Here is a 17,239-nt window from a genome sequence, read left to right as displayed (position 1 = left end):
TTCCCACCAGCCACAGCTCTCATGGTGCTAGCTCTCCCTTGGCAACTAAAACCGTATTTGAAAATAAAATGTCACTTTTAAAAAATGTCTACTGTCAGCACATGGAAAATTTGTTTTTCCTGTTGAACTTCACGAGATGACTAGAGGCGACTGGGAGAGTCTAGATGCGCGCCTCGTGCGTGGGGAGCGGGTGTCGGCGCATGTGAATCAGTGAGTCACGGGGGGCATGTGAGAGAGTGGCGTGGCGCTGTGCAGGTGGGGACAGCCAGTACAGTGGCGTCAGCTGTGGGGGTGCGATGTGGGGTATGAGAGTGCTAGGGCATGTGAGAGTCAAAGGAGGAGGCTGAATTCAGGTCTGAGGCGACAGGAGTGTGACTAGGGGTTCACTCCCAAGGACCACTGCTGTGGAATGAGTGTGAGTGTGAACCAGGACTGTTCTCCGAGTGTGTGTCCAGAGATGGAGGCTGCAGTATGTGTGTGTGTATATGTGGGCATCTGTTTTGTGTGTGTGTGTGTCTAGAGACCAATGCTGATGTGTATTGCGGCTATGTGTCTGAGGTTTAGTGTTGGGTGAGTGACTGTGGTAAGACCTTATTCCTAAGAAGACACGAACACACATCTGTTCGCCCCAGGTAGAGAACTGATGACAGACCAAAGTAACTGAACTGCCACAGTTCAGCTTGGTGACCCACTGAATATATTGGGGTTGCTTACAGGTACATGGGTGACTCAGAGAGAGCCTCATCACTGAAAGCCAACCTGACGTGGGTGAAAACTCATGAAAGCTGGAACCAGAAGTTCACTGTGCAACTTGCAGGCAGTCCAACAGGTTAGACAGCCTCCTCTTCTCAGCTGGTCTAACTGCCTAAATAATCCTGGGAGGGAGATACTTCCTTTCTGTTTCTGAGATGAAACACTCTGACCAAAAGCAACTTAGGTGAGCAAAGGGTTTATTTGACTTATACTTCCAGATTTCAATTCATTTTTGAATGAAATCAGGAACTTGAAGCTGAAACCATGGAGGAATGCTGTTTTCTGTTGCTAAGCTTGGTTAACTTTCTTCTGTAGCCCAGGACCACAAGCCCAGGGAATGGTGCTGCCCACAGTGGGCTTGGCCTCTTCTACATCAATGAAATTGAGATAATCTCCCACAAACACGCCCATAGGTCAGCCTCATCTGGGAAATCTTTCAATTGAAATTTCCTTCTTGGCTGTGTAAGGTTCTAAGTTAAAGCTAACTAGGGCAGAAGGGCCTTGTGAGTCTGCTAAGTTTCAGAGACTTTTTGAGATTTGTGGGATGTTTACTTCCTGAATCTTAAAGATTTTCCCTCCAGAATGGACTGTTTCAGCCCAGAGGAAATTGTTATATAAAACTGTGTTATGGTTCAGCTGAGGAGCATCTCTCTAAAAGCTCACATGTTGAAGGCTTGGTTCAGAGGTGAGACGTTTTGGAGATCAAATTCTGAAGGCTTTGATTTCATGAATGTAGTAACCCAATGTTAGAGTCATAATGTGATGATGTTATTGGAAAGGAATATTGCCTTTAAATGGTGGCAATTACCTGAAGAAACACATCAGGGGTACTGGAGGTTGGTTTTTGAAGGACACACCATATCCCTGGCCACTTTCTGCTTTCTTCTCTGCTTCCTGTCCATCACCTCCTGCCATGATGTTTACCTTACAACAGGGCCAGAAGCAACAAACAAAGCATCACAGATATATACCACTGGAGCCATGAGCCAAAATAAATCATTCCTGCTAAAACGGGTCTCTCCAAGCATGGTAAAACACATGACAAACAATGTTTAAAAACCAGTGCTGGTGTGTGTGTGTGTGTGTGTGTGTGTGTGTCTTAGAACACTTATGGAGGTCAAAGGACAACTTTGTGGATTCATGTGGAGTCCAAGGCTTGAACTCAAGTTTCAGGTCAAGCTCCTTTATCTGCTGAGTCATGTCACCATTATCTCTTTTTGCATTCTAGTTTGAAACAGGGTGTCACTCTGTAGCCCAAGCTGGCCTTGAGCTGGTTCTAGAGCTTGGGCTGGCACCGAACCCATTGTAGCCATGCTGACCCTGAACTTACAGTTTACAATCCCCTGGCCCATCCTCCTGAGTAGCTGGGATTTCGGACATGCTCCATCAAGTTCTAGCAGCGCTTCCTCCTCGGCTGAGTAAGGCAAGGATGGTAGAGATGGAACCCAGGTCGCAAACATCCCGGGCGAGTGTCTGCCTCTTCTAGTGCACATGCTACATGTGAAGTGCTGGCCAATTTTGTCTTTTTTTACTTTTTTGCAAGTAGCCCTCAAGTTGGTGTCTGCTATTGTTCATTTTATCTTGCTTATGCTGAGGCAAAGCCTGAGGGTGTGAATGGAAAAGTACCTAGAAAGATTAAAGTTGCTTCTAGAGGCACAGATCCGTTTGTTATATAATATTCTCTGGTGACATTGAGCCCTTATTAATAACTAAACATCTGTCAGTACTATAATTATATTTCTTGTGCCATAGTTGTGTCTACCATTGGCCTGTGTAAACATGGAAGGGCAGGTGTGAATAATTTAGGCAAGTGACTTTGAGTAAATAACCATTTAGCACTGTTTCCGACAGTAAGTTTCTGCCAACTCCTTGCAGAGTCTCAATGTCTTCGCTGATGTTCCTTTGATGTACCCCCAAATCTCTGACCACCTCGCGCTGGACCCCCGATGCGGCTGCCTGAGCAACCTGGAGATGGGAAGCCTGAGAATGAGACGAAGGGGGACCAAGAACCTCCCGAAGGGGGAGAGGAGCCACGGAGAAGCCCAGCCCCTGGCTTCCCCACCTGGCAAGTCTTCCCCCACCCCCAAATCCCTGCATCTAGATTGCTTTGCAACTCCCAGGTAGGGGAGGGGGTGGGATCTCCGAACCTGTGATGCCCAGGGCGCAGGGGAGAGTCTATGAAAAGCCCACCAGGGGGTGGGGAGCTTCCCAAAGGATGCTCTATCCAGCAGGAAGCAGAATTTACATGGATTCTGGAGGTGGTGGGTTTCCATGGTCTCCCTTTGAGATCCACGCTCAAGGCAAGAGGGTGTGGCTGAAAACTCACTATCAATAAAGCGTCTGGGAGGGTGTGGGTTGTTATGAAACAGATGCGACTTTCAGAACGCAGAGGAAGAGACAGCATGGAAACAGAACCTTTACATAGGTCGTTTTAATTAATTCTTAAAATATTCTCATGAGGACCTTTTGAATCCCGTGTGTGTGTGTGTGTGTGTGTGTGTGTGTGTGTGTGTGCATGCAGAGTACTAGACCTAGTACCTTGAACCTAGGACCTTGTATGTATTAGACCAGTGCTATACAGATCCTTAGTAGGGGGTTTGGGCAGGTGCTCTACCACTGAACCACATCCCTTCACCAGGGGATTCTAGGCAGGTGTTCTACTACTGAGCCACACCCCAGCCCCTTACTGGGGGATTCTAGGCAGGTGCTCGACCTCTGAACTATATTCTAAGCCTTTTTTCTTATTTTAAGAAATGGTTTCACTGAATTTCTCAGGCTTGCTTTAAACCCACTCAGTAGCCCAAATAGCCTTCATACTAGAAATCCTCCTGCTTCACTATTCCCAAGGAGCTGGAATACTAGGTCTGCATCACCACCAGGCCTCACAGTGTAAGATGATTTTTATAGGAGAAAAGTGCTTAAAAATACTGAGAGACTGGCCTGAGGTCACACAGTCAAAGGAAAACCCAGAATTCCTACCCAAGTCTCTTTGAGGCCTGTTATGGTCTTTTTCTCTTCCTCCCCACCTCCATCTGCCCCTCTCTTTCTTCTTCTCCTTCTTCTTCTCTTTCCTTCTCATCCATTTCTTTTCCTCTACCCCTCCTCCTCTTCCTCTTTCTCCAACTCCTTTAAAAAAAACAACAACAACAAACCTCCCTTCTCTGCCTCTTCCTTTTCTCCTCCTCTTCCTTCTCTGTCCTCCCTTTTTTTCTGTTCTTCCTTGCCTCGCCCTGTATATATCAGTTCAGGCTGGGCTGTCCATATGTCACCAAGCCACAGGACTCCCTGTTTTTTTTATCTTACTCTTTTTCTTTGCTCTGGAAGCTTTCCATGAATGGCTGTAAAAACTCAAGAGTGGTTTTGTGTAGCAGGGAATTTTAGATCTGTGTGATACTGGCATCAAAGATTGGAGCGCCATAAGTTCTTCAAGTTGGCCTTGCTCTGAAGCTATTCCTCTAAGTCTCTTGGTAATGGAATCTCTTGATGTCTCCATCCTAGCTCATATTAGTGGTGGGAAGTGTTTATCATAGAGGGAATGAACTTAAGCTTATTGGGGGTGTGTGTGGAAATATTTTTGGTGATGTAGTTCTTGATTTTTAGTAATGTTTCCCCAGAGCTGTGGAAATAAGGGCATGGAGGGCACAGGCACAGTAGATTGCAGGACTCTATCTAGATTCCAGAACCTTCTTCAAGATACCTCAGTGTTTGAGAAATCAAGGAGAGGAGCTGAAGAAACCCGTGGTCAACATCATCTTGGCACACAGGGTGAGGCCTCCTGAGGCCTGTGAACTTGAAGCCAGAAGTCTGTATGGGTGTGAGCTCAGAATGGTCGCTGGAGAAGTTTGGCTTGGTGTTTAGTTGCTTTTGCCATGGCTGTGACAGACACTCCACAAAGAGCAACTTCATGGAGGAACGATTTGAGGAGCCATGGCCCGCCATGGTGGGGAAGGCATATCAGCAGGAATGAGGTGAATGGTCGCATTGCACTCACAGTTGGGAAGGGAAGAGCTATGAAGAGCAGCAGTCTCACTTTTCTTTTTATTCAGTCTGGGACCTCCATCGTTGGGCTGGTGCAGCCTACAGATAATGTGTGTTTTTCCACCTTAAATATGGTAAGTTGTTGGCTCCTCGCCCTCTCTCCTCCCCCCACCTTGCATTCTAGTTTGACATAAAACTCATGGTTCTTCCGCTGCATTCTCTATTGAGCTCTGGAATTGGAGCTGTGTACCTCCAAGGCATATTAAGTTGTCATATTGAGATTTAAGTTGCAACCATTTGCAAGGGTGATCTCCTGGAGAGCTAGCTGTCCTGACTTGTAAGACCACTGGCTCCTAAATTTAGAAGGTGAAAAAAAATGTTCTTCCATTTCTGTCCTTGCCGTGGGATCTGGGGGGAGTCTTTGCACGCCATTTTACTTTCATTTGTGTTGATGGGATAAAACACCCCGACCAAAAGCAACTTAGGGTTTACTTCAGCTCACAATCCCAGGTTTAGAGTTCATCATCGTGGAGATGCCAAGGGACGTTAAATAGTCACCCACAGTCGAGAGCAAAGAGGAATGAACATACACGATGTCCCCACGCTTGCGCAGTTCAGGACCTCTGCCTGGGGAGTAGAGCGGCCCACGGTAGGCTGACTCCTCCCACAGCTTTTACTTGAGGCCATTCTCACAAGCATGCACGCAGGCCAACTTGATCCAGAAAGTCCCTCACTGAGACTCCCTTCCCGGGTGATGCTAGGTTGTGTCAAGTGACAAAGCGAACTATCAGGATGGTCTTGAGTGACTCCTCGGTGGTCAGCAGTGCAGCTGACCACCTTAAAAAGTGGGACAGAGAGATGGCCACAGAGCTTTGACAAAACACAGCTAAGTAAACAACTCCACACACAGGGTGGTTCTGCGGGCCAATCTGAAGGAGGCTCTTCTCTCTGGGGGAGGAGTGGATGTGCTCTATTGATATATAAGCTAAAAATAACCAACCTTCCAAACAAAGTGTTTTTAGTATTTTGAAATGAAAATGTGTAGACAAAGCAGGGATCTAGAATGTATGAGTCATTAAATTGCGGACTCTCAAAGCAATGGAAATTCAAAGGGCACTTTTTTTCCCTCTCCATTTCTCCCTCCTACCCCTGTTCTGAAGAGCTTTGACAGAGTCTGTTCGTAAACAGTTCCCACAGACTGCCCCATGGCCTATGGTCCTATACAGCAAAAGGTTGAGAGAACTCAACTTCCTTCTTGTCTGGTTGCTGAGCTAGGTTGGTGTCATCAACTCAAGCCACCCCTTGGAAGGCCACCCTCATCTCTCCTTTGTGTCACCCCCTCTCCCATGGGGCCCCAGGTGTTTCCATGGTCCCTACACCGGTGCTTCTCTCTCCTCAGTGCTTGGCTCAGGAGTACTGAACTCGTCAGCCCCAACAAGGATGCTGCAACATGGAGCATCTCTGAGGAAGCTGATTTTAGGGGAGGGTGTGTAACACAAGACACTGTAGCAGTGGGCTTCTCTGGTTCATCCTGGGATTATAATGAAAGGCCTGGGTCTAGACATTGGGGTTCGTGTGTGTGTGTGTGTGTTTTAAAGCCAGAGGACAATGTCAAGCTGTCCTCTTTTTTATTTTAGACAGAATCTCGTCTGGAGCTTGCTAGTACACTAGGCTGGGTGGCCAGTGAGCTCCAGAAATCTACTTGTCTCTACCACACCCTAGTACTGGGATTACAAGCTCATGCCAGCAAACCAGCCCTTTTGTGTGGGTGCTGGGGATCGAATTCTGGTCCTCCTTATCCTTATAAGGAAACAACTACTTTACTGACCGCACTGTCTTTCCTATTCCCTGTTTGTCTGTCTGTCTATATATAATCTGTCTGTCTGTCTGTCTACTATCTTTGTCTGTCCAATTATCATCTGCCTATCTACTTATTTGTCTGTCTGTCTATCATTTGCCTGTCTACCTATTTGTCTATCTGCCTGTCTGTCTATATATCTGTTTGTCTATCATCTGTCTACCTGTCTATCATCTATCTGTCTGTCTATTTGTATCTATGTATCTATCTATGTCTCTATGTATGTATGTATGTATGTATGTATGTATGTATCTATCTATCTATCTATCTATCTATCTATCTATCTATCTATCTATCTAAGACAGGTCTCATGTATCCTATGTTCGTGTCAAATTTGCTGTGTTTTATGTCGCCAAGAATGACCTTGAATTTCTGATCCTTTTGCTGCTACCTCCCAAGTGCTGGGCTTACAATCACTCACTGCATAAACCATGGCTGGTTTAGGCTTAGGGTTAGGCTGACTTGTGCAGGATTGGCTGTGGAACCCACGGTGCTGTGCATGCTAGGTAAGCACTTCACTGTCTGAGCTATGCGCCCAGCCCCTTGAACACTGATATTCTAGATGAGAGGTTTCTAAAGCTTTATAGGGAATGCTAGTACTAAAGTGGACACAAGGACACTGTGGTTGGAGTGGTGTGTGTGTGTGTGTGTGTGTGTGTGTGTGTGTGTAATAAGGAAGAGGTCCTCTGGGGGCATTCTAAAGGGCAGCAATACTGTTTGCTAGTCAGTTTTGTGTAACTGTGACTAAATACTTATTATAATAAACGTTGGTTCATTGTTTTGGGGAGTTTATTCCGATGCTGATTGTTTCAGCACACTCAGGCTGCAGAACATCACAACATCAGACATGAATGCATGACAACACGCAGTGAGTGCCTGTGATAAAGTTCAATATTTAGATGATGGCGCTAGGAGACAAACATATATTAGTAAGACAGAACAGTCAAGACAACACATTGTGATAAGACTCCTGCTTCTCCACCTCCCTTCAATAAGCACAGAGACTGGAGCTCAGATTCTCAGAACTTATAAAAAGCTGGGCAGAATAGTGTTTGTCTGCAAGCCAAGCTCTGCAGAGTCTGAGACAGGAGGATTCCTGGGGCTAGCCCAGCCAAACTGGGGAGCTTCAGGGTCAGTGAGAGACCCTATCTTAAAAAAAATAAGGTAGATACTCCATGCATGGTGGCACATAGCTTTAATCCCACCACTGGGGAGGCAGAAGCAGGCAGATCTCTGAGTATGAGGCCAGCCTGGTCTACACAGTGAATTTCAGGACAGCCAGGGAAAGACCCTGTCTCAAAAAAATGTAGATAGCAATTAAGGAAGATCCTTGACATCAACCTCTGGCCTCCAAATGCATCTGTACACATTTGCACTCATGCATACAATGTTTGTAGACACACACACACACACACACACACACACACACACACGCACACTAAAAAACAGCTTACAACTTACAGGTTCATCTTAGCATGGTGGATCACATACCTGCAATCCAAGCACCAGGAGGCAAAGGTAGACGTGTCGTGATTTCAAGGCTGGTCTGGGCTGTCGAGCAAGGGCCTGTCCTCCTTCATTTATGTTGCTGTGGTGTAGCTCACAGTTCTAGATTACAGCCCGCCATCGTGGAGGAAGTTAGAGGAGCAGAGGCTTGAAGCAGCCAGCTGGTCACATTACGCCATGGCCAACAGCAGTCGCTTCCTGATCAGCTAGTGTTCCCTACTTTTTAAAATACAGTTCTGGGCTCAAATAGGGAATGCTGCTGCCCACATTCCCGGTCGATCTTTGCACGTCAATGACTCCAACTGAGAAAGGCTCTCACAGATGAGCCCGTGGGCCAGCCTCCTCTAGACAAGCCTCCATTGGTTCTCTCCTGCCAGGTGATCTCAGGTTGTATCAAGTTGACAATGAAAATGAACCATCTCGGACCCTATCTCTAACAAACAGACAGACAGGCATAACTGACGTTTTCCGGCAAATGCTCACACAGTCTTATTCATCCAGGTACCGTTTACCAGCGCTTCTGGATCTATGTGGATGTTGGAGAGAAAGAGATGAATACAGGTTTCCCTGTCAGTTTACAAGCTCATGAGGGAAATGGATTAAACTCAGGGCAGAGTTTATGTATTAGGGTAAATCTAAGATTAAGGTGTGTCTGAGATCTCATCTAGGGACATACACCTATGCGTGTGTGCATGTTTGCATGTATGGGAACGTGTGTGCACATGAGCGCATGTGTTTGTGGAGGTCCAAGGCTGATGTCTGGAACCATCCCCCATTGCTTTTCCACCTTATTCTTTGAGGCAGGGTCCTTTAATCTAAGTCAGAGATCACTAATATATCTGCTTTGCTAGCTAGCTGGCTCTGGGGATCCCCTTTCTTCATCTTCTAAGGTTAGAGTTACTGGCAGGCTGCCACACCCACCCACCCAGAATTTATGTGGGGTCTGGGGTCTGAACTCTGGTTCTTGAGTATGCCTGGTGAGCCATCTCCCTGCCCCTGACACAGTCTTTTCTACTGTGTAGTGGTTTAGTTAATGAAGCTCCTCCCACTGGTGCCTGCTGACGGTGCCCCTCCTTTTCTCTTGTCCTTTCACTCTCTCACTCTGTCTACAAGCAGTAGCCCAAAGACCGTCTCTGTATATCTATCCCTATGGGCTTGTGCATGTAGACTAAAGATAAATTTTCTGTAAGCAAAATATTTGGGTCAAAAAGGTGTACACTGGGGCTGTGGAGTTAGCTCAGCAAAGTGCTTGCCATGCAAGCATGAGGACCCGAGTTCAGTCTCCAGAACCTGCTTAAAACATGGCGTGATGGCTCACGCTTGTAATCCCATTGCTAGAGCTATGGATTCAGGTGAACGGATGCCTGGACTCATTGGTCAGACTCCTTAGTGAGCTCTGGGTCCAGGGAGAGACAGCAACCACCGCCATGATAAAAACGATAATTACAAGGTAGATGGCTCAGGAGGTAGTCACTTCCTGCCAAGCCGGGTGGCCTGAGATCAGTCCTTGGGACCCACACGGTAGAAAGAGAGAACTGACTCGCACAAGTCTGACCACCACATGGGAGCCGCAACAAACACACACAACAAACAATAACTAAACGGAATTTACAAATTAAAAGACTCAAATCAGGTGGATGGCACCTGTGGAACACCATCCGTCTGTCCTCTCCATGCATGTGCCCATGAGTATTCTCACCCTCACATATGTGTGCATTCTCTACACATGTGACTGTGCACACATACCAGTATTAACACGCCCCTCCACCTTCTTTTTGTTGCTAACTTTTGCCAAGTTGCTCTCCAGAGGAGTTGTGCTGGTTCATCAAAGGACAGAGCTTTTGAGGACAGGGGACCCAGGAGTGGAGACGCTAGGGACGAGAGAGAGGAAGCACTTGAATTTGATCATTAATGGAGCTGATCCAGGAGGAAGGAAATGAGAGCAACAGCTCAGGGTCAAGAGCACGGTCCTCTGTGGACATCAGAACCGAAAGGCCTCAGCTCCACAGAACTCATGACAGCTGATCTTAGCTGAGGAGCATCCTGAGGTCTCTGACCCAGGCTCATCAGGGTCAACCCTGGTACACTTTTTATCTTTTATTTTTATTTTAAAATGAAGTATATTTGTGGTTATGTCCACCTGAGGACAGGTGCCCATCGAGGTCAGAAGAGAACACTGGAGCTGAAGTTACAGGTGGGTATGGGAGCTGGGACCTGAACTCAGGTCCTCAGTGAGAGAAGCAGGTTCTCTTAGCAGTGGAGCCATTTCTCCAACTCCAAAACATTAAAACTATTTTTGAGTTGGGCTCAGTGGCTCACACCTGTAATCCCAGCATTTAGAGAGGCAGAGGCAGGCGGAGCTCTGTGAGTTCAAGGCCAGCCGGTCTACAAAGTGAGTTCAGGACAGCCTAGGCTAAACAGAGAAACCCTGTCTCAAAACTAAAAAAGAATATTTTTGATCTATTCTTTGATAGCTTCACACATGTATGGATCATATTTTGATCATTTCACTCTTTACTTCCCCTTCATCTCCCCCCAGATAACCCTGCCACAGCCTTTTTTCAACTTCATGTTCTCTTTTCATAGCCACTGAGTCTATTCAATGGCGTCCTTACGTTCATGGGTGTGAGGTCATCCACCAGAGAGCATGGATGGACGTCTTAATGGGGGCCACCTCCTAGAAGAACGCGGACCCACCCCACCGGGCATCTTGCAACTGACAAAGCTTCTCAGCCAGGGGGAGGCTTTGTGAACCATCTCCTGTCTGTGCTGGAGAGCTGTGGGCGTGGTCTGTGTGGGTCTAATGCAGGCAACCGTAGCTGTTGTGAGTTCCTTAGAGCAATGTTCTCTGTATTGAGAAGATGGTTTTGCAGCAGCCCACCCCGACCTCTGGCTCTTACCGTCCCCTAAAGGAGACTCCAGTTTCCACCCCATGGCCCTCTTGTCTTACCTCCGTCTACTGCCTTTGAATACTATGGTGCTTAGAAGGGGGTTTTCCATATTTTTCTAACCGAACATGGCTTAGCTGAATCTCAGTCTTTTGTGGCTTTAGTTCAAGTCCATATTTGTGACTCTGAGGGTCACTGTCTTTTCTCAGTATATAGCAATGACCAAGTCACCCTCCTTTAGGGCTGGTGAGATACACACACACACACACACACACACACACACACACACACACACACACTGTATAATATATTATCTATATTAACCAGACCTAGGACTAACTGGAGAGTTAGTTGGTAAGCTGGTTATAGTAATATCACATACCTGGAATCTCAATACTGTAGAGGTGGAGGCATGAGGATCAGGAGTTCAAGGTTACCCTTATATACCCTATATAGCAAGTTTGTAACCAGCCTGGGAAGAAAACAAAGGCAAACAAAACAAAAGGAATTTTGTTAGAATCAGAAAAAAATGTATTTTCAAGGCTCTTTAAATGCATGCATTTCTGTGTCAGTTCTAGGGAGGCCTGTGAATTGTGTTTTCTGGGCACAGAGCAGACCACTTAAGGTAACAGAAAAGAAAATCAATTGTGTTCTAGGGCTGTCTCAAAGCATTAAACAAATGTGTGGCACGATAGGGCATGTGCGTCTTCCTTGGTGCATTAACTAATAAGATATAGGAGTAGGCTTGGGGATGGTCACGCATTTGAGGAACTGTAGAGCTAAGAGTAAACAGGATTTAAAAATAACGCACAACTGTGAGAGGATGGGAAAACAGTCATAGCAACAGCATAGGTGCAACTACCAGTAAGTTCACCCCCCTCCCTCTTTCCTCTCTCCTCCCCTCTTCCCTCCCTTCCTCTCCTTTCCCATCCCTCCTCCCTCCTTTTCATCCTCCATCCTTTCCTTCCTTTTATCCTCTCTTCCTCCCTCTTGGCCTTCTTTCCCCTCATCCTCCTTTTCTCCTTTTTCCTTTCTCCTCTTCCCTCTGCCCCTCCTTTCCTCCCTCCCTCCCTCTCTTCCTCTTCTCTTCTAGCTCTCCCTCTGTTTTGAGACAGGGTCTCACTATGTAGCTAAGCTTGGCTTCAAACTTACAATCGCCCTGCTTCAGTAATTGAGAGCTGGGATTAAAGGTTATATCACTCCATCTCAGTATCTGATGCATGTCTTAGTCACATCCGCCCTCCTTTAGGAAACCTGACCCACAGGTGTGCTCTCCCTCTGACTCCCACTGATGCCCAAAGAATTCAACAAACCCCCAACACTAGACCATAGGAATGGTATTTTCACAAGTGTTAAATTAGATGCTAATTTTCCTATCTACATATTTTTTGCTTTGTGACACAGGGTACCATGTAGCCCAGGCTATATAGCTGAGGATAGCGTTAAACTCTTACTTGATCCTTCTGCCTCCATTACTTGAGTGCTAGGATTATAGTCTGGCACTCTGCCCAGCTCAGATTCTCCCCTTTAATTGATATTTGGTTGCAAGCTGAGCCCATATCAAGAGATTTCTTAGGGTAAGATTTGACTTCTTAGAGATACAGTAGATTTAACAGCCAAGATCTGTGGGCAACAGAAACACTATATTGTAGCTCTGTGGGAACAACTCTGTCTCTGGATTGTTTTTAACAGTGTGAGGGGAATGACTCCAGCAAGGTTTAATATCTGAGGTACCACAGGATAGCTCAGCCTCTTCTTGCTCTTTCTTGACCTGCTTTGTTTTCTTTCCTGGTGTAGATGTTCTTGTGTGCGCGCTCATGTGTGTAGTGTGCCCTCTCAAGTCTGTGATGTCAGAGGTCAGCCTGAGGTGTGGTTCATCATTGAGACAGGGTCTCTCCCTGTCTTGGAACTCACCAGGTAGGTGAGCTAGCTGGCTGCCAAACCAGGGGTGCCCTTATCTCAATCTTTCTGTAACAAGGATTTTAGGATTACAGCCTTGTACCTAGAGAGAGAGAGTGTATGTGTGTGTGTGTGTGTGTGTGTGTGTGTGTGTGAGAGAGAGAGAGAGAGAGAGAGAGAGAGCTGTAGTGATCAAACTCAGGTCCCCATGCTTCACAGCCCAGACCCTGGTCCTGGTTTCTTTGATTAGAGAAAGTTATCAGAAGCCAAGATCTGAGTGCTAGGGGTGCATGTTGCTATGAAATGATTGTAACTTTTAGGCCCTCTTAGCCGTTGGGACCGAGAAACATGCACGTATACCAACCCCCATGCATATACAGCCCACACAGATTTCTACATGTAAGTATCCTGACCTAAACATTGATCTATGCTGTTTCCTAACCCACCAGTACATGGGTCATTCCAGAATATTCTCTTTTGCTAGACTGTAACCTCTACTCCAACGCAGAGCAATTTGGCTCTCAGCACCTACAATCCATTTACTTAATGAGGCCGAGTATATTCACAATATCACGGGAACCATGACGTCATCGGCCCACAGGAAGCAACTTCATCAACTGCTGTGCTTAGACTGGAGTCTACTGCATTTAGCTTTCCACAGCGGGTCTGTTTCCAAAGCCATTTGAGTTCCACTTTCTTCCTGCCCTCCTCAGTGAGGTCATTTTATATGTCTGCAGTACAAATAAGCTTGTTCCATTTGGCATCCCATTCTAGGAGTCACTGGAGCTCTTACATGCTCTATTATTCGTTAGTTTCTTTGGGATACTGGCTTATGTAGCCCAGGCTGGACCCAGCCTCGGTAGCTGAGAATGAAATTGAACTCATGGTCTTCCCGCCTCTACTCCTGAGTGCTGGAATCACAGACTTGTATCACCATACTCCTAGCCTTCAATTACTTTTTAAATTTGCACACTTTCAGGTAAACTTGTTGAGTGCAGTTTGGTGAGTTTTCAGAAATGCATTTTGTTATGATCCCATAGTTACAGTAGCACACAGTATACTTTCCCTGTCCTGAAGAAGTACCCATGCTTCATCTAGTCACACTTTCTCTTTGTCCCTGGGTCTTGCCTCTCTATTGTTTTGTCTTTTCCACAGTATCCCTTATAATTTGTAGTCTTTTCAGACTGGTTCCATAAAGATTTGTTTTATTTTAATCACGAGTATGCATATGTGGGTGCAGTGCACATGGAGGCCACCAGGAGGCCCTTGGAGCTAGAGTTGCAAGTGGTTATGAGACACCCAACATTGGAGCTGGGACCTAACTTAGGTCATCTGGAAGAGCAGGAAGTGCTCTTAACAGCTGAACCATCTCTCCAGCCTTAGACTGCTTTCTTTCACTCAAGTACGCATACATTTGTAATCCATGAATACCTGTTGTGTCCTCTCTGTGTACGTAAGTTTAGTGTTTTCATGTGTGAGTGTAGTATGTAGTATGTGTAGCATGTACACATGTATGTGGGAGTACATGTGCACATATGTACTTGTTTGAAAGCCAGAGGAAAGCTTCACTTTCCAGCTACTCCACTGAGGCAAAGTTTCTTACAATTGTGGAGCTAGGCTGCAGCTCTTTAGTCAGTTTCCTGTCTCTGGCCTTTTATGTTCTGGGTGTTCAGACTTGGGTCCTTATGTTTGTGGCGCAAACATTATAATTCACTGAGCCATCTTGGCAGCACCATGTCATGACTTCTTGATTCTCCATTTCTTTTCCTGCTCTTCAAGAAGTCTACACCGCGTATTTTGATCATATTCACTCCCTTACCCAACTTCTCTCAGATCTCACCCATCCTTTATACTCACCCAAGTTTGTTTTCTCTTTATATTTTTTCCTCATTTCTTTTTGCCATTGGGTTATATTCTATTTTATATATGCATCCCATTTTGTTTATTATCTACTCATGGAAAGGACACCTTGCTTGCTTTCTATTTTTTGGAGATTTTTCCATTTTTTCAGAGCTACCACACTAGCTCAGTGGGTGAAGGTGCTTGTTGCTAAGCTTGATGACTGCATACGATACCCGGGACCCACATGGTGTGAGAAGAGAAATGACTCTTGCAAGTTTTTCACCTGCCTCCAAGAGTGCACCATGACACATACATTCCACACATATACTCACATGTAAGCAAATAAAGATGATAAAAAATGAAAAAAGACTATTAACCTTTGTATAGATTTTTGCATAAACATACATTTTCAACTGGGTAAATAGATGGGGTAGAAGCTGACCTTACAGGCTACATGACTCCCTACATGTTTTTCTCCTTCAGCCTCAATGGAGGCAGTGTCTGTCTGTCTTGTGTCTGCTGCTGTACTGCTTACGTCAGGATAGTTGACCCCGAGCACTGGGCTGCTGCTTTGTCTCTTTGTCTAATCTCTCTGTGACTTCAGATGTGTGCCATGGTAGGTCCTGGGGTTCAGACTCAGACTGGCAAGTTGGCAAAGCTTCCCTGATCATAATGGTGAAAGAGTTTTTGCATCGTTTTCTGGTCCTACTCAGGTTGTAATTATGCACTAGGAATTGGAATTGATTTTTAAACAATAGAAGCACAGGACCAGTTGCTGTGCAGCCACCTAGCTGTTTTACACCTACCCTTTCATAAGTGACATTACAGGTGTAGAAGAAAGCTGTGACAGAAGCACTGTTTGCTTTCCCTCCACTCGTCTCAGGGGTAGGAGCATGTGTTGTCATTGTTTTAATTTTGAAAATATTTTTATTTGTGTATTTGAGTCGGTGTGTGTGTGTGTGTGTGTGAGAGAGAGAGAGAGAGAGAGAGAGAGAGAGAGAGTGCAGGTGTCTACAGAGGTCAGGAGAGGGTGTTGGATTCCCTGGAGTTACAGATGACTGTGAGTTGGCCTATATAGATGCTGGGACTTGAACTTGGGTCTTCTGTGAGAACAGCAAGTGCTCTTAACCACCAAGATGTCTCTTCAGGCCCAGGAACAAAGTTTAAAATGAGTTTTTCTTTTCTTCAGTGTGAACTACCCCATCCTAAGGGTGTTTGTCTATCTCAGAACGGTGCTCGAGATGGTTAACTTCCATTGTCAACTTGACTGGATTTGGAACCACTTAGGAGACTCAACTTGCAATGACCTCCTCTGTGAGAGAGTCTCCTAAACGTGGGTAACACCAACTCAGGGGCTAGAATATCAGACTGAATAGGAAAGGGTGTGGAGACTTGAATAAGAATGGCCCCTATAGCTGTTTGAATGCTTAGTCATCAGGGAATGGAACTGTTTGGAAGGATTAAGAGGCGTGGCCTTGTTGGAGGAAGTGTCACTGGGGGTGGACTAGGAGGTTTCAAAAGCCTGTGCCAAACCCAGAGTCTCTCTCTGTCTGTGGACCAGAATGCAGTTCTCAGCAATTGCTCTACCCCTTGTGCCAAGCTCCATGCCTCCTCCCATGAAGATGATGGATTACACCTCTGAAATTATAAGCAAGCCTGCAATTAAGTCTGAGTTCTGGGTTACCCTTTTCTGGGATGTGAACCAGTAGCCTCTTTATGCTCCTATGGCCACCATGGCTCACACACATCTGCGAATCCAGTCCCAAGGAATTGGATGCCCTCTTCTGGCTTCTCTGGGTACCAGGCACACTCATGGTGTATAGACATACATACAGGCAAAACATTCACACACATAACTTTAATTTTTTTTAAAAGAGGGAATAGCAAATTGCAAGTGTTTCAGGCAGAGTGGAGCTACTGGAACTGTATTAAAATGTAAATTTAACAACAAAATTAAAATATTAACTTTCATTGTCAACTCGACTGGATTTAGAACCACCTAGGAGACACGTGTCTGGATGTGTCTTTGAGGGCGTCTTCAGAGAGGGTTAATGGATAAGGAAAGGCCAGCTCTGGATGTGGGCAGCACCAGCTCCTCTGGCAGGGAGGCTGTGGAATGCTACAGTTGCTTTATGTAACAATTTGGCAAATTTTCACAGTCAAACATGCATCTGTTTTTTTTTTCCCCCTCATGCCTTCCACCTTCCATTTCTAGATATTTAACTAAGTAACTAAATGTGTGTGTTCATACAGAGACTCTAAGATGACTATTAATTGCAATTTTATTTGAATAATTAAATTGAAGCCATAACATAAACACTGAAGAGCCAACAGCTCTTGGTTTCTCCTCAAAATAACAATTCCTGAGGAAAGCAACATTTATTTCTGTATTTGTGCTCAATTATTTATTTATTTGTGGTGAAGCACAGGTGCCATGGCACATATATGAAGACAGAATTGAGCTGACTGGAGTATGTTTTTGCCTTTCTACCATGTGGGTTCCAGGAATGGAGCT

At 45.6% G+C, this 17,239-nt stretch overlaps 1 protein-coding gene across 3 annotated transcripts in view; it reads left to right on the top strand.

The window, feature by feature from the left end:
* Positions 1-17,239, top strand: part of Caln1 (calneuron 1) — a 444,621-nt gene that overhangs the window by 40,144 nt on the left and 387,238 nt on the right. For 2 of the 3 annotated variants that reach the window (XM_060382256.1, XM_060382257.1), the window contains exon 2: positions 2,629-2,818. In XM_060382256.1, coding sequence (XP_060238239.1) covers positions 2,700-2,818 — 119 coding nt within the window. In that variant the 5' untranslated portion in view covers positions 2,629-2,699. Of the gene's footprint in view, positions 1-2,628; positions 2,819-2,854; positions 2,874-17,239 lie in introns of those variants that run through there. The other variant, XM_021657008.2, reaches the window with a different exon arrangement.

This window comes from Meriones unguiculatus, chromosome 4 (genome assembly GCF_030254825.1).
Source record: "Meriones unguiculatus strain TT.TT164.6M chromosome 4, Bangor_MerUng_6.1, whole genome shotgun sequence".
NCBI lineage: Eukaryota > Metazoa > Chordata > Mammalia > Rodentia > Muridae > Meriones > Meriones unguiculatus.
Note: the sequence above shows the minus strand (reverse complement) of the source record. Positions and strands in the feature narration are given on the sequence as shown.